The 10,359-nt window shown below is 44.3% G+C and overlaps 1 protein-coding gene across 1 annotated transcript in view; it reads right to left on the bottom strand.

Annotated features, from left to right (window-relative positions):
• The window catches only part of etaa1a (ETAA1 activator of ATR kinase a), a gene marked incomplete at its 5' end in the record, with an annotated part of 36,042 nt that extends 27,014 nt beyond the window's left edge, over positions 1–9,028 (bottom strand). The window contains 4 exons of the mRNA XM_071527273.1: positions 2,449–2,504; positions 3,132–3,270; positions 6,055–6,267; positions 8,939–9,028. Coding sequence (XP_071383374.1) covers positions 2,449–2,504; positions 3,132–3,270; positions 6,055–6,267; positions 8,939–9,028 — 498 coding nt within the window. The remainder of the gene's footprint in view (positions 1–2,448; positions 2,505–3,131; positions 3,271–6,054; positions 6,268–8,938) is intronic.
• Between the last annotated feature and the right edge of the window lie 1,331 nt (positions 9,029–10,359).

Below are 10,359 nucleotides of genomic sequence, written 5' to 3'. Positions count from 1 at the left end.
CAGTAGTTACTACATTATCAGTTGATACAGGGTATTAATGTGGTGAAGAGAATATAGTCTTTTGTATTCTTTTGGGTTTTTTTTAATTAAAAACAAAACAAAACAGAAAACTTAACTGATAAGTAAGCATACAAGTGGTATGAATCTGGATTTTCCTTTATTTCTCTCATTAAAATCTCTGCATTGAAATGAAACACTTCTTATTTTACTTTTATTTCTTTGTTGTTTTTGTTTTGGTTTCTCTCCTCCTGCATACCCAACTCCATTCAATTTTGTGTAATTGAGCGTATTTATTTTTATCTAACAGTTCTATTGAAACTCAATGTATATGTCACCATATTGTTATGCTCGTAGTTACTTTAATTCGAATTTTTTAAACATGTAGTTTGGGTTATGGGTGGGAAACCTGATGTGAGGGGAGGGAGGGAAAAAATAAATAAATTAAAGACGAAACATCTGTAACTACATCTGTCCATTGTCATGCTGGTCCCTAATAAAAATAATGATAAAAAACCCCCAAATGAAACACTTCAAATCAAATGTAGTTGTAAGGCTGCATGATCTGTCACTTGTCACATTATTACACTTAACCGTTGTTGTGCTGAACCACTTGTCAAAGCCAAAGTCCAAGAAATAATTTCACTTCACTTGAGAAATAATCCATTTGGTGCTGGCAGTGAGAACGAAGCATTTGGTCTGAACGCTGCAGAAACAGCTGAGTAACCACAGAGCCACGGCTTCTTCTCCTCCAGCCACAGACAGCACAGACAGCACAGACAGCACAGACAACACAGATCACACACTGCACTAACAAGCCTCTCTACCTAAACCCCTCTGCCTCCTGTGCAGAGCTGTGAATCCACCATGTGACCAAACTGACACCTCGACTGACAGGCAGGAGAGGAAAACTTGTTTAGGGAAGTTTGGGTTCAAGCAGTTCTTTGCTGTATTCCCTCTGTCAGTACTGAAGTTTGGTTTACAATCTCATCAGCTTTGCATTGTGCGAATATTTTTATTGTTACCAACCCATTTATTTATTATTCCCGAATTTCCCCAAGGGGATTAATAAAGTGATATCTTATCCTATCTTATCTTATTTACTTTAGATCAGAACTACATCAGATCTGGAAAATGCTTTGGTAACACTTTACAGTAAGGGTCACTAAGTTAAGGGTTACTTAATGCTTAATAAGCATTAACTAACCCTTAATTAACAGTTAACTAATGTGTAATTTACTAATGGTGTTCATGTTAACTAAGGTATTAATTTATACATTATGTATTAGTTTATAAAGATGACTATTAACTAATGTATAAATTAATACCTTAGTTAACATGAACACCATTAGTAAATGATTACCAGACACATTAGTTAACTGTTAATTAAGGGTTAGTTAATGCTTATTAAGCATTAACTAACCCTTAACTTAGTGACCCTTATTGTAAAGTGTTACCTCTTATCCTATCTTATCTTATTTACTTTAGACTAGAACTACATCATATCTGTAAAATGTTTTCTTAGAACTGCTGCTGTTGTTTACTTCTTGTCGATGTTGTTGTTGATGTTTTATTGGTATTGTGGGTGTATGTTTGTGCACTGTGGACCAGATTGTTTTCCTAAACGGATAAATAAAGTTAAACTTGAAATTGTTATTTTGAGATCTACCAAATTCTAACATTTTTACAAATGGGGTCAAAGTTAATGCAACAATATTTCTCCAGAAATGGATGTGCAGCAGTTTGGAACAGAGGTTTATGTCAAATGTGGTATATTTTTCAGTTCTTTGTTTCTTTTGCCCATTGCAAAATACAGTATAAAACTAGTGATAATATATTCTGAGTGGTTTAAAGTGAATCCACCTCTGTTTCTCGCCCCTGTCCTGCCTGATCATTGTTCCTCCACACACACACACACACACACACACACACAGTCTGACAGCAGATAGTAAAGTCATTACACAAAGTCTAGGACAAAAACAGCCTGAGATTTCAAAAATATACTTTCACAAAGCGAGGAACAAAACTGCTTCACTTTTTTCCTTTTTATTTTAGAACGCAGAGAGATTTGCAGAGGTCGAGGGAAGATAAGAGTCTATGAAAAAAGACAAACACACACAGTGTGAAAAGTGAAACCAGACCGGTCCTTTTCTTTAAAAACAGTATAGTATGCAAAAGGCAATACCAGAGCACATGTGATAACTCGTCTGTCTCGTCGTCTGAGTCCAGAAACACAGTAAACAGCACTCTGCTGCGACCTTTCCTGTCCGCCGCTTCAGTCTGTTGGAAAATGTCTGCCGGGACGTCCCGTTTCTAAATAACTCCCTCGGGAAATACAGACATCAGCTTCTTGTCGCCACAAGTTCATCGGCCAGAGAAATGTTCGTCTAATCCTCCAGGAGAGGAGGAGAGGAGAGGAGGAGAGGAGGAGAGGAGGGGAAGAGCCGCTACCTGGCTTCAGTTTGGTCAACTCATGACTGTCCGCTTCGGGCTTCCGTAGTTGTAGTCTGTAGAAGGGACAGAAGGGGAAACCTGAAGGAAACCAATCCTCACAAACAGGCTGCAGCTCCAGGTTTGGTGCAACAACACGACTGTCTGCTTCATGTCAGGAGACATTCAGCCAGGCAGCAGAGAGATGTGGAGGTGAAGCCAGGCGTCTGTCCGTCAAATATCCAGAAACATCAAGTCCACAGTCGTGTCCTTGATGTGAACGATCTGCCCGAGTCTTGGAGGGAACGAACTTCTCAAGAATGCGAGAACAGAGAAGCATGTTGACAGTTTGAGATCAGCTGAGACACACAGCTGCTTCATTTTCCCTTCAGTTTCACCCTTCAGGCTCTGTTCTGTAGACTTGTTCTGTTTGAACGTGACGCGTCGTTCTCGCAGTGAATCTTGGGTTTTCCCATTCGTTCTCTGCGGCCAAGTCTCCGTCCGATGTAACCTCGGTCGGCAAGGAAACCTCCAGGATCTTTACCCGTCCTCCGTCCTCTCCTTCTTTTGTTTTTTTTTGGAATCGTACTTCGGCGGTTAGACATGACATCAGACGCTGCCGTCATGGAGGACACAGGAACCCAGAAGAGCTCCGATCGAGGAGGAGTCCGTCTCTACAGCGCACATGGAGATGCCATCAGCACCGGGAGGTCAGGAGGTTTGTCTCCAGGCCGGCTGGACGGGGGGTGCAGGTGGGGTGGGGTGGGGTGGGGGTGAGGTGAGGAGGCGTGGGGTCCGGCTCCACGCCGCCGCGGGCTTCGGGCCCGGCTGGTACAGACAGTCCTGCAGAGAGAACAGAAGGCGGTGAGTAAAGAGGAGGTAACTTCTCCTAAACTGCTTTGTCAGAAGAAACAAAGAGCAGCAGACAGCAGACAGAGGGCTGATGAGCGTTTTCACTCGTTTAAGCTCGCTCCTTTTCATCGTTTCCTATGAAGGGGATCGGCGCTCTCTCTCTCTCTCTCTCTCTCTCTCTCTCTCTCTCTCTCTCTCTCTCTTGTGTTTTTATAAGCGCGGCGTAGTTGAAACTGCTTCTACTTTTTCACGGAGCGAGTGTTGGGAGTACGGTGCGTCATCCACTACCTACCAAACCAGTCTGGATCGGGTAAAGCTGCCTACAGATGATCAGTGACCCTCTTCTTGCTCACTGTGAGGCAAAGTGCAAAGCTAGCAGTGAGGCGGGGATAAAAAAAACCAAAAAAACAGAAGCTAGCAGGCGACATCGTCTCTGTGTTAAACAATCAAACCCTGCACCTGAGTTTAAAACGATCTCCGTCCACACGAGCGTTTCAGAAATAATCTCCGTCCATACTAACACGCCTGAAAACTCATATCACATGACCGTTCACGCACACTGGGCATGTGCGTGCCGGTGTAAACAGGAAGCAGATTGTCTACTTGTCTGCGGTTGGTTGCTTTAGTTGCAGAAAATACTACAGAGGAAGAACAGCAATGGAGAAAAGTACGACCAGAGATTTCTTTGCTTGGACCGACGAGGAGGAGGAACTGATACTATCCAGGTTGGATTAACCACCGGTAGTCAAGGCTGATGTCATTTGTTTTCTTCCGGAAAAGGGTCACGTGATAGGGGCCTGACGAATCAGGGAAGGACACGTCGTGACTGATAAGAGCCAATCAGGAAGTGAACGTGGGCGTCTGCGTCATCGTTTTCAAAAGTCTCCGTTTTAGGGATCCGAAAATGCCGGAGTAGTGTGGAGGCTAAGAGGAAACGCAGCAAAAGTTATGTGTTTTAAAACAAAAACATATTAGTGTGGATGTGGCCTCAGGCTCCGGGTTTCACATCTATTACCAATGTGAAACAAAGGCTTTTAACTCCCACAGCAGATTGCCTGGGACCTTCTTTGGTTTTAAGAGTTTTAAGTTAAAAGATAAAACTGACCAAAGCCTTCATCAGGGCCTGCTTCCAGCTGAACCTCCTCAGTCAGTTTGAATTCTCCACATTGCAGATATAAACTGAAGGCTTTTGACTTTTGCTCTCACAGCAAAGCACTTTGGACCTTCTTTGCTTTTTAATACATTCTTCACATTCTTGCTTCCTGTCATGGAAATGTCTGGCACCCGGCAGCACTCCCATGTCTTTGGTCTTTTCCAACTATCATTTTTGTTCATCTCTCTGTAAGAATATTTTTGGCTGTGTTTCCTCATGTTGGAGCGATTCCCCGCCTGTCCGGACCCAGCGGGACCCGACCGGCCGGCCGACCTGTCCTGTTTCACAGACACCAGGGGACCCAATCAACAGGCGCTACTTCCCACCAGAGAGCAGAGGCCAGCCCCCGCCCCATCCCCCCCCCGCTCCCCCCGAGCCTCTTTACAAGCCCCTCCTCTCTGAAGGCGGCGGCGCTGACCCTTCCCTAAAAAAGAGGTTAGCGAGCCTCGGACCAATAATTGGGGAGAGAGAGGCTCCTTTAAACAAAAGGCCTCCAGTGGTGTTAGGGCAACACACAGGGGTCGCTGAGGAAGTTCACCGCCAAACACGCCCCAGGGGCTTCTGGGTAAAACAGACAAAAAACAAAAAAGAGGAGAGGAGAGGGAAGGGGGGAAAAAAACACCACAAAACCTACAGACTGAACAATAGCAATAAATAATCCTGTAAACTCCTTATTAATGCTCAGCGACATAATCTCTATTGTCCAGCAGTGGGAGGGAGGTGGTGTGTGTGTGTGTGTGTGTGTGAGTGTGTGTGTGTGTGTGTGTGGGGTATGTGTGGGGGGGGGGATTAAAAATGAAGGTCCGGTCTGGGATAATTTTCCAGAAGAAGAAAAGGAAGAAAAAAAAAAAAGGGGGCCAAACGGCTGTGGAGCAGTCACTTCCTCATGGCCGACGGGTCAGCGGTGTGTGTGTGTGTGTGTGTGTGTGTGTGTGTGTGTTGGGGGGGGGGGGGGGGGGGGGGTGCATGTGCATGGCTGGCTGCATCAGATCCCAACTGACAGGTGTATTGTTTCCCAAGAGCCATAAACTCAATAATCTGAGGGGGAAGAAAGAGGAACGCTGCTTCTGATGGCTCTTTAATTGACTTTGGTCCGGAGTGATGTTGCCGAGTGACTGACCACGATTAGGGAAAATACCCCCCCCTCCACCCCATACCCCCCCACCCCCCTTTACCCCCCCACCCTCTGGACTCCCTTATCGTCTGCCTCATCTCCCCTCGCTTTGCGTTGCGTTCGCTGTCCCGGCTTTAATGAAAACAGCTTATGAAGAAACTGGAGCCTGTAACCAAATAAGAGAGACGGGAGAGTTCTGTGTTCTGAGTTCTGAGTTCTGTGTTCTGTGTTCTGTGTTCTGAGTTCTGAGTTCTGTGTTCTGAGTTCTGAGTTCTGTGTTCTGTGTTCTGTGTTCTGAGTTCTGAGTTCTGAGTTCTGTGTTCTGAGTTCTGAGTTCTGTGTTCTGTGTTCTGAGTTCTGAGTTCTGAGTTCTGAGTTCTGTGTTCTGAGTTCTGAGTTCTGTGTTCTGTGTTCTGAGTTCTGTGTTCTGAGTTCTGTGTTCTGAGTTCTGAGTTCTGAGTTCTGAGTTCTGTGTTCTGTGTTCTGAGTTCTGTGTTCTGAGTTCTGCGATCTGCGTTCTGAGTTCTGAGGTCTGAGTTCTGAGTTCTGCGTTCTGCGTTCTGCGTTCTGAGTTCTGTGTTCTGTGTTCTGAGTTCTGAGTTCTGTGTTCTGAGTTCTGAGTTCTGTGTTCTGTGTTCTGAGTTCTGAGTTCTGAGTTCTGCGTTCTGAGTTCTGCGTTCTGCGTTCTGCGTTCTGAGTTCTGTGTTCTGTCTTCTGTGTTCTGCGGCGGGACGTCCGACAGAGCGGAGAGCGTCTCTGAGGGTTAATTGACCTCTGAGTCGGAGGAAATTGGCTTTAATGAGCGAGGCCGGGCTGAGAGAGGAAGGAAGGACGGAGGGAAACGACGAGGCGTTTTTTTTTTTTTTTACAATTCACCAACATTTATGTTGCTGAATTTACAGTGAATCTGTCTGAGTGTTGATCTCTGCCTCCTTCCTTCCTTCCTTCTTCCATTCCTTCCTTTCTCTCTTCCTTCCTTCCTTTTCTCTTCCTTCCTTCCTTGCTCATTTCCTTTCTTTCTTTGTCTCATACTTTCTCTCTTCCCCTTTCTCACATTCTCTCTCTCCTTGTCTCTCTCTGCATCTCCTTCCTTCCGTCCTTCCTTCCTTCTTTCCTCCCTTTCCGTCTTCCTTCCTTCCTTGCTCATTTCCTTTCTCTCTGTCTCATACTTTCTTTCTTCCTCTTTCTCTCATTCTCTCTCTCCTTGTCTCTCTCTGCATCTCCTTCCTTACATCCTTCCTTCCGTCCTTCCTCTCTTCCTTCCTTGCTCTTTTACTTCCTTCCTTTCTGTCTTTCTTTCTTCCTCTCTTTCTCTCATTCTCTTTCTCCTTGTCTCTCTCTGCATCTCCTTCCTTACATCCTTCCTTCCTTTCTTTCTCATACTTTCTTTCTCTCTCTGTCTCTCTCACATTATCCCTTTTATCTCCTCTCTCTCTCTCTCTCTCTCTCTCTCTCACACACACACACACACACACACACACACACACACACACACATTGTGTCGATCTGGTTTCGTCTACGGTAACAGCTCCAATAAATTGATTGGTCGCTCTGCTTGCAGAGGAATATTTCATTTGGACTAAATCAATTATTTTTCACCGTTCGGCTTTCATGAGGCAGAAAGCTGCAGAAACAGACAGACAGAGAGACAGAGAGAGAGACAGACAGACAGACAGAGAGACAGACAGAGAGACAGACAGACAGAGAGACAGATAGACAGACAGAGAGACAGAGAGACAGACAGAGAGACAGACGGACAGAGAGACAGACAGACAGAGAGACAGAGAGAGACAGAGAGACAGACAGTCAGAGACAGACAGAGAGACAGAGAGAGACAGAGAGACAGACAGTCAGAGACAGTCAGAGACACAGAGAGAGAGAGAGACAGACAGAGAGAGAGACAGACAGACAGAGAGACAGAGAGAGACAGAGAGACAGACAGTCAGAGAGACAGACAGAGAGAGAGACAGACAGACAGAGAGAGAGACAGAGAGACAGACAGACAGAGAGAGAGACAGACAGACAGAGAGAGAGACAGAGAGACAGACAGACAGAGAGACAGACAGAGAGAGAGACAGACAGACAGAGAGACAGACAGACAGACAGACAGGCAGCAGCAGGCTGTGACACCAGCAGGGTGACCGGTTCCAAAATACAGCGTTGTACCGGGGTTACACTGATATATATCGGCCATTTTATTATGTTTTTGTAAATTATTTCTTCATTTAAAGGCAGTATTGTCTCCCAGAGTTTCTCTACCAGTGAGCAGGTGTGGTGTCTCTCTGCCTTAAAGAGCTGCTGACACTAAAAGAATCTCATCAGTCTGGTTTCAGTGGAGAGTTTTAGTGTCCCATGATGCTCTGAATGCTGCTTCAGAGGCTTTTCACCCTGATGAACACAACATACTGATACTAGATGTTACAGTAATTCATTTCTAGGGTTTAATCCCCTGTAAATGACTCTTGTGACAGGTTCAACACCAAAGCTCTTGTCTTATATATTTGAATAAACATCTGGTTTTGTGCATCACTGTCTGTGTCTTCCCTGACTGAAGTATGGGTGTTTCCTGTGTGGAGGTGGAGGTTACTCACAGTGTCTCCCCGGCTCTGGATGGGCTGGATCCTCTGGCTTGGGGTGGGTGGGTGGGGGTGGTGGGGCAGGGGGGGGCGGAGGGAGGGTGGGGGTTGGAGGGAGGAGGGGGGGGGGGGGGTTACATGTAGTGCCACTGTCCCTCCACACCCATCCCCATCCCCATTCCTCCCATCGCACCTGGAAACACACACACACACACACACAAACATTTGAAGTGTTCCTCTGTAACACTGAGTTCACATTACAGGATACAAAGCTGCAGGTCAGAACTGTTCTTGTTAATTGAAATAATGAATCAAGTAAATCATAACAAAGTAAATACGCTTTGTGTTGCTGCTGCCATTGAAAATGAATGAGTTGACCTGTTGCTTTGTAGCCTGTAATCTGAATAAGCATTACGTGAAAGTGAATCATGTCAGAAGTTTTTGCACGCTCAAAATAAATTATTTAAAGACTTTAAATAAATAGTTCTTTAAATAAATAGAGCCTCTCTGCATCCTGTTTCTCATTAAACTTCGTCCTGCACATCACTGTCTGTGAAACACTTCCTGGGTTGTTGTGATGTAAAGTCTTTTGCTCTGTGAAGCGTTTATTAATTGCTATAAATATATAGTTTATTATTATCATTATTATTATTATTATAATAACTGGGGATCAAGGTGTGACGGGGGAGCATCCAAACAAGACACAACAACATAAGGTGTGAGAGTGTGTGAGTGTGTGCACACATGCCTCTGGGGTGTGTGTGTGTGTGTGTGTGTGTGTGTTCCTAGTGTGTGTGTGTGTGTGTGTCTTCCTACCAGGTGGTCGGATTCCCATGTGCGTCTGGCCGTCCATGACGAAGCCTCCCATTGGCTGACCATCTGGGGCGTAGGCTCCTCCCTGGCTCACTGTGGACAGAGCGGAGGGAGATTAGCGGCTCCCATCGCCTCTTTAATTACCTCTCCGCCTCCTGAACCACACTCACTCCACACACACACACACACACACACCGTCCCGTCTGAGGCGGCTTCTTCTTCTGTGGTCATTACTGTGTGGACGGTCTAACAGATGCTCTCTATCACACAGCTACTTCTTTATAAAGCGGTAATCCTCTAGTTCCTTGTTTTCCTCGTCTCTCTCTCTGTTGCTAAACGTTCACAAACTCCACCAAGTTTCACACAGCATCAAGAAAACCTGTTAAATCTCTACCTGTTTCACACAAAAGGGGCGGAGAAAGAAAAGGAAACAGACGACCAATCAGAATCGAGCAAAGCAGCTTTTTCCGCAGACATGCTAACACACCTAACTTACATCTGACATCTGGATTTTCAACTGGAATCTCTACGAACCAGTAATTCCTTAAAATACCCTTACATTTATATTAATTCATCCCTTAATCCATGCAAAATCCACTCAAAATGAGTTAAGGGAGATATTAATGGAGATCCCATGGAAACATCCTAAAACCCTTAATCTTGACTCCTTACTTTCTAAATTAATGTAAAAGGGAGGCAGGAACTTTTCCATTAATTTCCACTTAATAAACCTGTAAACATGACATGAAAAATCCCTTAATTACCAGAGTCTCTGTGAATCAACCCATGAATAAATCCCTTATAAAGCCATGATGCTAACCTTACGTTTTTAAAGCTGTGTTATTTTTTTTAATGGATAATTAATGTTTATGTAATGAAGAAGTTAAGGACATTTCAGGGACAAAACGTAGGGGTTTGGTTTCATAGTGAATGTGAGAAAATATGTCAGAAAATCAAACCAGGAAAACAAACAATAAACAATAAACATAAAGAGTTACAGAGGATTCAGTGACTTCTAGTTTCCTTCACTTTCCTTTCATTCACGTTTATTTTGTTATACGTTTTTTCATATATTTCTACTCAATATGTTCTAGCGTATTTGGTTGTGTTGTGTTTAAATATCCTCCCATTTTGCTCTTTATTTATATTCTAGTTTTATATTTCTGGTTTTCTTTGCTGTATCCTGTATCTGCAACGACACATGGCGTCATTAAAGTTTCATAAATCTTAGGAGGGAGGAGGAGAAAGAGGAAGAGAGAGTGTGTCATCAACCCATGATGAGATAAGATAAAATGAAAACGTATTGATCCTCCAGGGGAGATTATAGGTTGAAGTTTAGAGGGAGGGGAGCGGGAGGAAGGGAATAAAACCCTCACCAAGTTTCTTTCTAAATACTCACATTCTCAAGACTAAAGTTTTAATGT

The sequence above is a fragment of the Centroberyx affinis genome, unplaced genomic scaffold (genome assembly GCF_046629955.1).
Source record: "Centroberyx affinis isolate AG114_WGS23_722 - 3 ecotype Tasmania unplaced genomic scaffold, CSIRO-AGI_Caff_v1 ptg001514l_1, whole genome shotgun sequence".
Taxonomy (NCBI): Eukaryota; Metazoa; Chordata; class Actinopteri; order Beryciformes; family Berycidae; genus Centroberyx; species Centroberyx affinis.
Note: the sequence above shows the minus strand (reverse complement) of the source record. Positions and strands in the feature narration are given on the sequence as shown.